The sequence below is a fragment of the Panthera leo genome, chromosome C1 (assembly GCF_018350215.1).
Source record: "Panthera leo isolate Ple1 chromosome C1, P.leo_Ple1_pat1.1, whole genome shotgun sequence".
NCBI classification, from domain to species: domain Eukaryota; kingdom Metazoa; phylum Chordata; class Mammalia; order Carnivora; family Felidae; genus Panthera; species Panthera leo.
In genome coordinates this window covers 24,278,806-24,294,009 of record NC_056686.1, presented here as the reverse complement: position 1 = coordinate 24,294,009, position 15,204 = coordinate 24,278,806, and the positions used below count along the sequence as shown (strand labels likewise).

The 15,204-nt window shown below is 43.2% G+C and overlaps 1 protein-coding gene across 5 annotated transcripts in view; it reads right to left on the bottom strand.

Moving 5' to 3' along the window:
• HDAC1 (histone deacetylase 1) overlaps positions 1–13,690 on the bottom strand; it is a 31,680-nt gene extending 17,990 nt beyond the window's left edge. Inside the window, exons 1-2 of one of the 5 annotated variants that reach the window (XM_042951074.1) lie at positions 13,526–13,690; positions 7,010–7,122 (exon numbers count right to left, since the gene is read on the bottom strand). In XM_042951074.1, coding sequence (XP_042807008.1) covers positions 7,010–7,122; positions 13,526–13,574 — 162 coding nt within the window. In that variant the 5' untranslated portion in view covers positions 13,575–13,690. Of the gene's footprint in view, positions 1–5,187; positions 5,493–7,009; positions 7,123–10,477; positions 10,549–12,179; positions 12,232–13,525 lie in introns of those variants that run through there. The other 4 variants (XM_042951070.1, XM_042951072.1, XM_042951071.1 and 1 more) reach the window with 4 other exon arrangements.
• Between the last annotated feature and the right edge of the window lie 1,514 nt (positions 13,691–15,204).

Here is a 15,204-nt window from a genome sequence, read left to right as displayed (position 1 = left end):
AGATTCTTTAGTGCCCCTTACCCATTTAGCCCATCCCCCCTCCCACAACCCCTCCAGTAACCCTCTGTTTGTTCTCCATATTTAAGAGTCTCTTATGTTTTTGTCCCCCTCCCTGTTTTTATATTATTTTTGCTACCCTTCCCTTGTGTTCATCTGTTTTGTGTCTTAAAAGTCCTCGTATGAGTGAAGTCATATGATATTTGTCTTTCTCTGACTAATTTCGCTTAGCATAATACCCTCTAGTTCCATCCACGTAGTTGCAAATGGCAAGATTTCATTCTTTTTGATTGCTAATACTCCACTGTATATACATACCACATCTTCTTTATGCATTCATCCATCAATGGACATAAAAATCTATTCTAGATATAGTAAATACATGTGAAGGCAAACCTATAAAGCTTTTATTTTTATTTTTATTTTTATTTTTTAAGTAAGCTCTATGCCCAACACGGGGCTTGAACTCATGACCCTGAGATCAAGAGTCGCCTGCTCTTCTGACTGAGCCAGCCAGACACCCCAAGGGAAGGATTTCTTAAAACACAAAAAGCACTTATAAAGGAAATAATATAACTATATTAAAATCAAGAATCTCTGTTCATTAAAGATACTTTAGAGTGAAAAGACAAAACCAAAACAGAAGATATTTGGAGCAATGTATGGCCACTGGACTATCTATACCAGAAAAAAGAACTACTACAAACTGGTAAGAAAAAGAAAGCCAAACAACCAAAAAGAGAAAAATGGGCAAAGGAAAAAACATTTCACAGTAGAGGACACACAAATAGTTAATAAACATATGAAGAGATACTCAGTTTCACTGGTTACTAGTGAAATGCAAATCAAGATCACAATCACATACTGTTCACACTCATTTAGTTGGCGAAATTTAAAGTCTAATTCCAAGTATAGGAAAGGATATGAATCAAGGTATCTCTCATACATTGTCAGTGGGACTATAAATTCATTTGACCACAATGAAAAGCAACGAGGCATTTAATATTCACATACCCTACAGCCCAGCAATTCTAGTACTAGAGAAACAGCCAAAATTTTTGCACGTATGAACTGAGACGTGTACAAGAATATTCAAAGCGCTGCTCACAACATTAAAAAACTAGACACAAATTAAGAACGGAAAAACATAAACTGAAGTATAATGACAATAAGATATTATTCATCAGAGAAAAGTGGAAGAACTAAAGCTATATGCAAGGTGGATGGATTTTCATTACATAATATTGTGTGATAAAAGCAAGGCACAGGGGGCACCTGGCTGGCTCAGTTGGGAGAACGTGTGACTTGATCACAGGGTCGGGAGTTCAAGCCCCACACTGGGTATAGAGATTACTAAAAATAAATAAATAAATAAACTTAAAAAAAGAAAAAAAAAAAAAAAAAACAAGCAAGTCCCAGAAGATTACATAGTATGACACCTTTTTTTTTTAATGTTTTTTTTTTTAATTTATTTTTGAAAGAGAGACAGAGTGCGACTGGGGGAGGCACAGAATCTGAAGCAGGTTCTAGGCTCTGAGCTGTCAGCAGAGCCCAACGCAGGGCTCAAACTCACAGACCGCAAGATCAGGACCTAAGCCGAAGTTGGATGCTTAACCAACCAAGCCACACAGGTGCCCCAGTATGACACCTTTTTTAAAAAGTTCAAAAACAAGTAAATAATTACTATATATTGTTTAGGCATATATACACAGGATAAACATTTAAAAAAAATTTTTTTGACATTTATTTATTATTGAGAGACAGAGAGACACAGAGCGTGAGCAGGGGAGGGCCAGAGAGAGGGAGACACAGAAAAGGAAGCAGACTCCAGGCTCTGAACTGTCAGCACAGAGCCCGACGCGGGGCTCGAACCCACAAACTACAAGATCATGACCTGAGCCAAAGTCGGTCGCCCAACCAACTGAGCCATCCAGGCACCCCAGGAAAAACATTTTTTTTTAAAACAAGAGTATAATAAACACAAAATTTAGAAGAGTGATTGGGGTGTACGAATAGGGATATTCATAGCACTATGAAAATATTTAAGTTAATGAATAAACAGTAAAAATACGTATTTCAAAAAGACCAAAAATGGACCTTCTTTTGATGCTTATGAGCCAAGGATAATGTTTTATCTCAATTCTGTGTATCTAAGGCCCAATCAAAACAAAAACAAAAACAGAACAATCAAATAAGAAAATGGATAAAAGGCTTGAATAGGGACTTCAATAAGGAAAACTGAATGACCAATAAACATACAGAAAGATCCTCAATCTCCCTAGTAAACAGGAAAATACTAATCAAAACCATAGTAAGTATCATTTCACACCAACCTAAACAGACAAAAAAATTAAACATGACAATATTAAGTGCTGACAAGGACTGAGAGCAACTTTAATTCTACATTGGTGGCAACTGAAAACCATTTTAACATTATCTAATAAGGGTAAATATGTGCATATGTCCTGTAGTATATTCTTTCAGTGAAAATAAGTCTAGCTACATCCATCAACATGTATGACTCTCAGGAACATGTTGAACAAAAAAGGCAAGTAAGTCACATAATAATACTGTATTCCATTTACATAATATTCAAACACGTAAAACTAAAACATGTATCGTTTAAGAATACATACTGGCAAAATTATTTTTTTTAATTTTTTTTTAAGGTTTATTTATTTTTGAGACAGAGAGAGAGACAGAGTATGAATGGGGGAGGGTCAGAGAGAGAGGGAGACACAGAATCTGAAACAGGCTCCAGGCTCTGAGCTGTCAGCACAGAGCCCAACGCGGGGCTCGAACTCACTGGCCACGAGATCATGAGCTGAGCCGAGGTCGGACGCTCAACCAACTGAGCCACTCAGGCGCCCCCTGGCAAAATTATTTTTAAAAAACAAGGAAATAGGGGTGCCTGGGTGGCCCAGTTCGTTGAGCATCTGACTCTGCATTTTGGCTTGGGTCATTTCGGCTCAGGTTGTGCGATCCAGCTCCAGTTGGGACTCTGCGGGGAGCATGGAGCCTGCTCAAGATTCTCTCTCTCTGTCCCCTCACCCCTCTCCCCTGCTTGCACACGCGCTCTCTCTAAAATAACAAAAATTTTAAATAAATAAATAAACAAATAAATAAATAAATAAATAAAAGCAAGGAAATAATAAGTCCCAAATTCAGGACAGAGGTTAACTCTGGGGAAGAAGAAAGTAGACAGGATCGGGGAAGAGCATATAGGGGCTTTAGCAGTCATGGCAATGTTTGTTTTCTTAAACTAGGTGGTATTAAGTGAATTGTGATTCTTTATACCTTCCACATATTTTATAAAAATTTTTTCATATCTACTCAATATTTTATAAAAACATTTTTAAAAAAAAGCACAAAAGAACAGAAGGCGATGAATAAGAAGCCTGGGAATATACAAAATTAGCATCCAAGGCAAGGAAGAGAGCAGAATTGTTGATTATGTAAATAAGAAGGTTCCTGGATGAAAAATGAGGATGTAGATTCTGGGAGAGATTAATTAGATGTGTGGAGGCAGAATTGGGGGAGGGACCAACTGTGTGAAAGACTTCAACATGTCTCCTTCAGGTACAGAGATGGAATACAGAAACTGCTTTTTTCCCCCCTTTAAAGATTTTAAGTTATCTCTGCACCCACTGTAGGGCTCAAACTTACAACCCCAAGATCAAGAGGTGCATTCTCTACTGACTGAGCCAGCCAGATGCCCCAGAATACAACAACTTCTGTAAGAAGTCTAAGGAGCTTCTTCTAGGATTGACCCAAAAAGCCATCAATTTCAGGACATATACTAAAATGGCTATCTGTGCTTTGGGAAAAGAAAACTAGGATCACAGCCCAGAGAAGTCTAGAAGGGATGAACTGTTGGGGGAAGAAGACTGAAGAAGATTCATACTCAGTGGCCAAAGAAGGAAACGGATCACACTAAAGACAGCAGCAAGTCTAGATTTTTAAGAAAGAGATTATACTGGAATTTTGCTTTACAAGTTTACAATAAGAATACCACACAGATGAAGTAATTTCCAGTAAGATATTATTTATTATCTCTATGACAGCCACTGTTAGATGCTTCCCAAAGAGCCATTCTCTACCTTCTTGTTAACAGATCTCAATTTGGTTGGGTGTTAATGTACTCAGCCGAAGGGATCAAATGTGATTAGTCTAAGCCAATTGCCGGTGAATAGTCTAAGGATGGCAAATGACCCAATGAGATTTAAAGGGGGATCTGTTGGGAAACTTCTAGGAAGGGTTTTGCTATTTAATAAAAAGGGGAGGGGTGTGTGTGGAAATAGTAGAAAATGATCCATTTTGCCTGTTTCCTTCCTCTTTGGATTCTGTCATATGAAGACATGGTACTTGGAGCTAAGACAGCCATCATGTGATTTCAAGGCAAAAAACAAAAGGATAAAATCAAATAAACTAAGGATGATTGAGCAGAAGGATAAACAGAATAAGCCTGGGTCCCTGATGACATCACCAAAAAATCTTGAGACATTCTACCTTTAGGCTTCTTGTTAAAATGCTGCTTGGGAAGAGGGAATAGGACAAATGAACAGATAAAGACTCTGGAACCAGATATATCTGAGTTGGAGTCTTAGTTCATGTGATTTTGTGATTTTGAACCTGTTAATTATCCTCTCTGACCTTGTTTTCTCATCTATAAATTAAGGTTGCTGTATGGATTACACGAAATAACAAGTGGCTCTGGCTTAGAACTAGCAATCTTCAATAAATGTTAGTTTATTTTTCCTCTCACTTGAAGATAGGATCCATTTTTTAGTATCTCAATATCATTCATGGAGGTTAATATAGTCCCTGGGGTATGACAAGTACTCAACAAAAATCTGTTGAATGAAAGAAAGAGGGCTTGAGGTGACTTTTGAAGATGAGTAAGATATGACTGGCAGATTAAATACTCCTCCCAATCAGGATGGGGTGGAAAGAGGCAGAATCTGATCTGGCTGACTTGGAGGGTTCTGAGAGGGGAGTGGCAGGAAAGGAGACAAGTCATGGCCAGATTAGCATGGTATACACGTGCAAGAGGCATCTCCGGAAGGTCTTGGTGCTTGCTATTCCACGTTTAGGTATCCTCTCTTTATCTAAATGTTAGTCTCCTCCCTAGAGTCCCTCAAAACCTCTGCTACCTTTTTTATGTTTTTCATTCCCAGCTGCCTTTCACACCTGAAAAAGCTCTCTGGTCCCAAGGTCCGTCTGCTCCTCTGTCTCCCTTCCCTCCTTGCTTCCTCAGCTGCCTCCAGTGGCTCTGGGGACATAACATGGCCATCTGAGACAGAAGACTCATCTTCTTTCAGTCTCTGGAATGGTGAGGAAGGATACTGCTGTTGCTAGGATACTTAAGCTGCCGGCACAGACTTCAACCACAGACTCTTAGGCTCTAACCATAAGGCAACACGAGTCCTCAGCCCTTTTTGATTTTCTCATTTGGATCTTTGCAACAGCCTCCTAACTGGCTTCCCTCCTTCTAAAATGCATGCCTGGGGGCCCCTGGCTGGTTCAGTTGGTGGAGTAGGAGACTCTTGATCTTGTGATTGTGAGATCGAGCCCCATGGCAGGTATAAACATTAAAAAAAAACTTAAGGGCGCCTGGGTGGCTCAGTCGGTTGAGTGTCCGACTTCGGCTCGGGTCATGATCTCGCGGTTTGTGAGTTCGAGCCCCATGTCGAGCTCTGTGCTGACGGCTCAGAGCCTGGAGCCTGCTTCGGATTCTGTGTCCCCCTCTCTCTCCACCCCACCCCTGCTTGTGCTCTGTCTCTCTCTGTCTTTCAAAAATGAATAAACATTTAAATAAATAAATAAATAAATAAATAAATAAATAAATACAAACTTAAAAAAATAAAATAAAACAAAATCCATTACTTTTTCCTCACTGCCTCCAGAAGAGGTTCAAACTGGGAATCTTTGGACCAAATTTAGCCCACAGATGTACTGATGTGTTTTTGTTTGAACATGTTTTAAAAAACAAAAAACAAAACCACAAAACCAACTTGGGTCAATATTTGAAACCCAGGCAATTTTACATAATAATGTAGATTTCCAGCTTCTCTTTAAAAACTTGTAGATGGGCAAAAATCAGCTGGAACTGAGTCAAGAAGTTAGACAGTCTAGGGGAGCCTGAGTGGCTCAGTCGGTTAAGCATCCAACTTCGGCTCAGGTCATGATCTCACGGTTCGTGGGTTCCAGCCCTGCGTCGGGCTCTGTGCTGACAACTCAGAGCTTGGAGCCTGCTTCCGATTCTGTGTCTCCCTCTCTCTCTGCCCCTCCCCTGCTTGCACTCTGTCTCTTTCTCTCTCCCTCTCAAAAATAAACAAACATTAAAAAAAAATTTTTTTTAAAGAACTTAGATAGTCTATGCTCTCTAGTAACTAGAGACGTGGGCGTCTAGTTCAACACAGTCCCCATTTCAACGTTGGATTTTTTGACTCTTGCCCGTCAGAGCTGCTTGTCACATAGCACAGCACATCCAATCCTTTCTGGCCTCTCCAGTTCTAGGTCCCCTCACTCATAACTGTGAACTTTACACTACAGTACTACTTGCACATTGAACTACTTGTAGCAGTTCCCCAACACATCATAGTGTTCTCACCTCTTTTTGCCTTCTGTCTATGCTTTTCCCTTGGTCTAGAATGTCGGTCTCCTCCTGAACTCCAGGCTAAATTCTATTCAGTCTCTAAAATTGTGCTCAGATATCACCTCTAGGAAACATTCCAAGGCTCCCTTCCTCCTTCACTCTTTATTATCTCTGCATCTTGTACATTTTTTAATTATTGCACTTATAATAGACTGTAGTACAACTTATTTGTATACATGTCAGTCTCCAGCACTGGAGTGAACCCTTTAAAAACAGAAATCTCTATCATTTACAGTGTCTGCCACATAATAGCCACTCAACACATTTGATGAATGAGTAGTTGAGAAAAATGAGATGAATAACTATGACCAGAGCTGATGAGGTTAGGGAGGGGTAGGGCTCCCAGTAACTCACATATATTTCCATTTTTCGATAGAGACCATAGTTAAGTAGCAAATTGTGAGTCATGCGGATTCGGTGAGGCTTCATTGGGTGGCCTTGTCCATAATAGTAATTTCCAACATCCCCTGAAGAAAAAAGAGTGACAGTTTCAGTGACACAGTTCGACATATACTCCCAGGAGAATCCAGGAATCTTTATAACTATCTCCTAGTCAAATTCTTTTTCTCTTTTGTTCTAGTCTCCAAGATTCTACCCAGCTTGAGGAAGGGTAACTCCAAAATTAAAAAAAAAAAGCAAGCAGGGACGCCTGGGTGGCTTAGTCAGTTAAGCATCCGACTCTTGATTTTGGCTCAGGTCATGATCTCATGGTTCGTGAGTTTGAGCCCTGAGCTGGGCTCTGGGCTGACAGCACATAGCCTGCTTGGGATTCTCTTGCTCTCCCTCTCTCTCTGCCCCTCCCCTCCATGCGTGCGTGCTCTAAATAAACATTTAAAAAAAATAAAAAAAAAAAAAAAGCAGAGGACCCTGGTGAGGTCAGCATTTAAGGATGTTAAGTCTAGTCCACAGGAACTAGACAGTGTAAGGGGTTCATTCCAAAGCTACTCGGGAATAACAGGCAGTGAGTGACTCACCCCACTATATATCTCCAAAGAATTCACTCCCACAACAGAAAAATAACCGTTAGTACTCAGAATTATTATAAGTCACAGTTCACCTTTATCATGCTGTGACACTTTATGGAGTCAAAGCACATTTACATTAGTTTTCTTACTGGATCTTCACAATAACCCCATAAAATAGTTAGAACAGGAAGTATTATTCTAATTTTATAAATAAGAAAACTAAGTTCTTATCTCTTGCTTCATCTATAGCAAAAGACTTCTAATTGGTTCCTCTGCCTTCAATTCAAACTATCTGCTACAACGACCAGTTATTTTTCTAATACACAGCTTTCATAACATCATTCCTCTGCTCAAAAAATCCTGAATGGCTCCCCATCTCCTACAGGATAAAGAACAACTTCACTAGCCTGGCATTCAACCCACAACACTCTCCCTCTCCCTCCCTTTCTCCCTCTCACAGTTCTCCGCTCCAAAGTGGAATAGGCAAACTATGACCCTTGAGCCAAATACAATTGGCTGCCTGTTTTTTGTAAATAAAATTTTACTGGAACACAGCCATGCCCATTAGTTTAAATATTGTCTATGGCTGCTTTCACATTATAATAACAGAGCTGAGTAAATAGTTGCCACAGAGACCCACCCATATGGCACACGAAGTGAAAAATATTTACTATTTGGCCCTTTACAGAAAATTTGCCAATCTCTGTTCTAAACACACTAGATTATTATCAGCATCCTGAACATGGCATTCACCTTCACACCCAAGTAGCCTTTGTTCAGACTGTTCCTTTGACCTGGATTGTCCTTCCTTTTCTGATGATCCTCATACAACAAAGACCAGCTTAAGTGCCAAACATATTCCTCATCAAAATAAATGGTCCTTTCCTCTGTATACAATTTGTATATATCACTTAACAAATTTTGTTTTGTATCTGAATTACTTACATATCTATTTTTATCTATTCATTTATTTTGGGAGAGGGAGAGAGTGCACGCGCACAAGAGCAGAAGAGGGGCACAGAGGGAAAAAGAATCCGAAGCAAGCTCCAAGATCAGTGGGGAGCCTGATGTGGGGCTCAATCCCATGACCATGAGATCACAACCTGAGTTGAATTCAAGAGTCAGACACTTAGAACTGACTGAAGCCACCCAGGTGTCCCCTTACAAATCTATTTATATTCCTAAGACTGGCTGCTCCTTGAAGACAAGGACAAATATGCCCTGTACATCACAGAAGCTGAATAAAGATTCAAGGAACTGAACTTAGTGAGATTCAGAGAGGTTAAGTGCCTGCTCAAGATCACACAACCAATAACTGATCCAGGGGTCAACTCTTCTGACTCCAAATTCAGTATCCTAAAAGCTACATTGGGTTTACCAGATACTTACTTCAATTTGCACTTAATCCAGAGGGCTCTGTGAATCTACTTGCCACAAAGTTCCTGGAACAAATATTCCAGAAATCAAGTGGGGGCGCCTGGCTGGCTCAGTTGCTAGAGCATGCGATTCTTGATCTCAGGGTTGTGAGGTCAAGCCCCATCTTGGGCACAGAGCTTACTATAAAAAAATGAAAAAACTGGGGTGCCTGGGTGGCTCAGTCAGTTAAGCATCTGACTTTGGCTCAGGTCATGATCTCATAGTTCTTGAGTTCGAGCCCCACATCAGGCTCTCTGCTATCAGCACAGAGCCCATTTTGGATCCTCTGTCTCCCTCTCTCTTTGCCCTTCCTCTCTGCTTGTGCACGCTCTCTCTCTCAAAATAAATAAACCTAAGAAAAAAAAAATTTTAATGAAAAAGTTAAAAGCCAAAAAACAGCACAAAAATCAAGTGAACTGCACACCCAAGGATAGATCTCTCTCGCCTTAGAAGTCCATCAAGATGAGGCAGATCTTTGAGCACCAGTGAAAAGAAGGTCCCAACCTCTTATGCACTGTGGTTTGGTGGCACGAGTAACAGAATTCATTCCTGGGAGCAATGCATTGTGGGAAATGCCACCAATAGTATCCAAGCCACACTCCAATATTCTTGGTCATAGACATGGCCTGGGACAATGGGAAACTTCTAAACAGTTGGATATTTAGGATCTCACCCTCTTCTCTGTCTTTTTATTAGACTACTTTTTAGAACAATTTTAGATTTACACAAAAATTGCAAAGATAGAGTTCTCAGATACCTCATTGGCAGTTTCCCCTATTATTAGCATTCTACATGATAAAATAAGAACTATTTGTTACAGTTAATTAACCAATATTGATAGTCATTAACTAAAAAGAAGCCCATGCTTTATTCAAATTTTCTTAGTTTTCCTTAGTTTTTGCTTAATGTCCTTTTATCCTCTTCTCTTAATCTTAGGCGGGCCTCTGAGGGCAGGAACTGTGATCTTAGCCAGAGCCGCAAGCCAGAGTACAGTATTTGATGGCATTCAATTGGGACCCTTGTCCCATAGAGACAGACTTTGAGATGCAGTAGCAGAGGAGGCAGGCAGACAATTTTGCTCCCAGAGACCCTCAGACAAGCTTATCAGCTATGAGAATTGACAGAATAGGTTTTCAAGGCATTGGCTGAGACATCCAGATGCAGACCCAATTTGAAGGCAGTCAGTAACATGACCATTACTGTTACATAATTAGATCACGGCTTATCCAGGTCTCTGGCCTGGGCCTTGATCCCCAGCAACTCCTCTGCCTATCAAACCTGAATTCAGCCAAGGCTTAGACTTGGGGGACTAAGATAACTTATCTAGAAGGCTAGGGGAGTACCTGAGGGTGGGGCCCAGACACCATCCTTTTCTTAACAGCTTTTAATCCAGTTGCTAAGAGACTTTTAAAAGAAATAATCATTTTCCTTTAGATACTACCTTTAAACTTGTGGAAAGCTTCTCCCATTGTTCTCAAAGTTTTTCAGTTTTATAGGAGAGTGACCTGAGGCCTGCAAAGGTAAAGTGACTTGCCCAATACTGCAAAGCTTCTGAGGGGCAGAACCAAGTCTGAGTCCCAAGCTAGTGACCTCACTGCAAAACTCACAAGCGGTTTCTCAAGGAGTAAGAAATCTCCCTTGCCTAAAAACTGCAGTCTTTCCACTTTTTCTCTTTTTAAACTAATGGTGGAGAGATCATAAAACAGTGCAAACCGATACAGCTACAAAGTCACAGGCTCCAGCCCCAAATAGGCCCTCACCACTGCCCAGCAACTCTTCCAAATTTATTTTCCTACCTTCCTCTTTCACAACAGCTACTTCACAGCTATCTCTCTCAAGATTCCTACTCTACCAACTACCCTCCCCCCACTCACAGGAAAAGAAATAATCTATTACCTCATCTTGAAAACTCCAACTTTCTCTTCATCAAACTTGCCTACATTTGAACTTTTCCTTGCCTCTCATCATGAAGAAACGTCCCCCTGAAGGCTAGTGTCCATACCTGTACTCTGGTTTCCATCTCACCTGGTCTCTTCAGGAACCTCCATCATTACCCATCCCTCTCTTTCCTGTATCTTCAACCCCTCCCCCTGGCTATTTACCATTCAAATTTTGAATATGCTCAACTCTCAGCCACTACATCCCCCTGTATCAACAACCCTCTCTCTCTGCCCCAACCAAGCTTCCTTTGAAAAGGGTTCAATCTGATGTCTTCTCTTCACCCATCCATTCATTCTTCAATCTACCGCAATCTCACTTCAGTTCCAAACTGTACACACAAAACAGTTCTTGCCAACACTTGGCCACTCCTTCCTTCTTTTGGCTACTGTAACCCAAGACTTTCTGGTTCACTTACATTCCCTCTGTACAATTTAATCGGCAAGTATTTATTGACAGCCTACTCTGAGCTAGGCATTGTTCTGGGGGCTGAGCATACAGAGCTAGACAAGACATGGTCTCTTTCCCTAAGGAGATTACTGTCTAAGAAGAACGAACAAGTAAATGGGCAATTCCAATACACAGTGACAAGTGCTACGACAGGGGAATACAGAGCATGAAGGGCACTAGACTTTTCCTCAGTGCATGTCCTTAGAATTCCACTCCGATCTTCTTCTCTTCTCACGCTATACAACTTCTTGGGTGATCGTATCCTCTTCCATAACTAAAATTACCATCTGCATGTTGACAACTACCAAAAATCTCTATCTTCTCATTTTTGTCTTCTAAATGGCCAACCTGGGGGTGCCTGGGTGGCTCAGCTGGTTAAGCGTCAGACGTCGGCTAAGGCTATGATCTCACGGCTAGTGAGTTCAAGCCCTGCATTGGGCTCTGTGCTGACAGCTCAGAGCCTGAAGCCTGCCTCAGATTCTTGTCTCCTTCTCTCTCTGCCCAGCCCCTGCTCGCACTCTGCCTCTCTCTCTCTCTCAAAATTAATTGAAAAAAATAAAAATAAAAATGGCGACCTGAATGGCCAACTCCCGACTGGATGCCTCTACTTGGATATCCCCTAGTAGAGATAGCCCTCAAAAAATACTTCTTAAAAAAACCCAAAACCCAAAGTTATTAACTGACATAACCTTCTCCAAACATTCAACATCAAACTGCCCAACCCAGAAGTTTGGGATCCTTGCCGTCTTCCTTACCCGTACACTGGCGAATTCAATTTCTGTCTCAGAGTGATAGGTCTGAGGTATAAATCTGATGTCACAACCTGCATAAAACTTCAATGATTCACAAGTGCACTCACAATAAAGTCCAACTTCCTTAAGACAGTGTGTCCAGCCCTTCATGATCTGGTCCCCAGATCATGAGGTTCAAGCCTCATCACTGGCAACCTTTCCCTCCACCCTATTTCCTGACCTTCTACACTCTGCCCTCAAACCTATGCCTCAGCCATGCTGTACACACACCTGCTTTCAAAAATGCTGTCCTCTCTCTTACCTCTAAACTTACTGTCACCTTTGCCTTCCCGGAGCTTGGCTAATAACTCCTGTTCTTCGGGTCCAAGATGGCACCTCCCTCCCTGACTCCCCAGGCTGGGCTGAGTGCCTCTCCTCTGTGCTCCCAAAACACTCTGAGCTTTCCTTTATCCCAGCATGACACTGGAGAGAGCAGTTCCCTGCCACTGTCTATCTCCCCTTCCAGACTGAGAAGAAGATGGGAAGTGACCTGCTCAGCCCCATGGTCCCAGCAGCTAATCATCCCTAGTACAGAGTAAGCTGCTCCATAGGCTTTCGTTAAATGGAAAAGTCTGTTTTAACAGGTTGCAACTTTCTCCTTCCAAGCCCAGGGGCCCCATTTCCCAGCAGCAACTGCAGGCCCAGCTCAGAGACTGGGGGAGGGGAGGCTGGTGACAGGAGGTGGGGACTCCGCAGGACTCTCACCAGAAAGGATGAGGAAGCAAAGGGGCAGAGGAAGACTTTTGTATTCTCACAAGGAAAATAGATCATTGCACCCTTCTCCACCAGATCCTGCCTCCCCGCTCAGACTCAGCCTCCCCTCCAGGAGTCCCACTAAAACTCTCCCCATAAAGCTTCCTGAGGATTCCCCCCTTCTCCGCCCCCCGCCACCAAGTTACCCCAAGCTTCTCCAGACGACCCCCGCTCGGCCTCAGCCTCTTCCCTCGGCCTCGACTTCCCTTCCTTTCCTCTGAGCCTCCTCCCTCAGTCTCGACCTCCTGCTCTCAGCCTCCTCCCTCACCCTGACCTCTTTCCTCTGAGCCTCCTCCCTCAGCCTCGACCTCCTGCTCTCAGCCTCCTCCCTCACCCTGACCTCTTTCCTCTGAGCCTCCTCCCTCAGTCTCGACCTCCTTCCTCTCAGCCTCCTCTCTCAGCCTCGACCTCCTCGCAGCCTCCTCTCTCAGCCTTTCCCCAACGCCTCAGCCTCTCTCCCAGCCTCCCCGCTCACATCTCCTCAGCCTCCCTCTCCTGGATCCGGCCCGGCCCGGCCCCGCCCCCGCCCCCGCCACCGCCACGCGCACGGAGCTCACCGTCGTAGTAGTAACAGACTTTCCTCCGGGTGCCCTGAGTCTGCGCCATTTTGCTCGGCTCCCGTCCCTCCCGTCAGTCGGTCCGTCCGGCCTCCCGCCCGCGGCTCGGCTCAGCGTCCGACCCAGGGGAGGAGGGGGCGGGCCTCCAACCCGCTCCGCCCGTCCCCTCCCGGGCTCACCTATAGCCGCGCAGCCCGGGCACGGCTCCAGCCAATCAGCTTGCGCAAGGACGGCCCGGAACTCAGCTGGGGGCAAGGGCAGCCCTGAGAGGCAGCCGAGGGCCCCCTGGGCCTGTACCAAGGTCTGCGACAGGGGGTGGGGGAAACTGCCCGGGGACCGTACCATTAGTCCCGGGGGAGGAAAGCAGATCCGTACACTCCACGGTCCCATTTCGGTGTTGGAAGCGTGCCTGAAGGTCAGAAGCCAACTTTGTAATTTTATAGAGAATCACCCGAGGCCTGTGGGGGGAAAGTGACTTGCACAAGGTCACTCAGCTAATGACAGGGCTGAACGTCGATTAGAAAGAACACAGGTTTGCAAGAGGGAGAAGTAAACTGACAAAGGAAAGAAAACCGCTCTAGGCCGAGTACTGTGGAATAGAGTTACCAACGTTTATCTCAATGATTGCTCACAGCGGCTTTGGAAGAGGACTTTTTATCCCCGTTTTACGGGTAAGAATAATGAACTTCAGACCTTTGAGACCTGCTCAGAGTCACACATTTAGTAATTAAATTCAGCTTTCAGTAGTACAGATTTTTTGAATGCCTACTGTGCACCAGAGACACTGTTAACAAAGGGGTAGAACCCAGCCTTTCTTACTCCAAAGCCTACCTCCCTGGTGCAGACACACACACACACACACACACACACACACACACACACACACACACAAAACCAGGAGGACTAAAGAGTGCCTTTACACAGGAGGGAACTGATTGCCCCCTTATACTAAAGCAGGATTTCTCAAGCTATTGAAGCTACTGACATTTGGAGCTGGATAATTCCTCATTGCAGGGGGCTGTCCCCTGCCCTGTAGGATGTTTAGCAGCATCCTTGGCCCTTACTCATTAGATGTGAATAGCAACCTCCAGTCTCACCCCCAGTACCGATGACCAAAATTGTCTCCAGACATTGCAAAAATGTCTCCATTGCTCTCACCCTACCCTTGAGAAACACTGCACTAAACCCATCAGTCATCAACTGTTCATTACTGAAAGCTGAAAGACTGAAAAGCACAGTGATGAGCTATTAAAATAACAAATACAACACAAAATTAATATTAGTAAATGCTTACCATCTGTGTGCCAACTAAGTTACAAACTCATGGTCCTGTAGTCCATAAGATACGTTTTTATGCCCCTAGCCTTTGAAGAGGGCTTGGGCACTTGTGTTTCTCATTTGAGAACAGCATTTGGGGCACTAATTATAAAAGTAACAGATCTAAGACTGGCAGTTCTATTATAAAACAGCTAAAGGGCCAGGGAATAAGCCCTATTTCCAGTTCTGTGTTGCTGCTTCCCAGCTAGGAACCTTTCTGGCCCCACTTCCCTCTTTGTAAATTGGAGAGGATAACAATGCAAAGTTCGCCAATTCTATGGCTGCAGGAACGAAAAGGAGGGTGGGGATCAGATGCGGTCATGGGTGTGGCAACATTTTATAAAATGCAGAACAGGAATCAG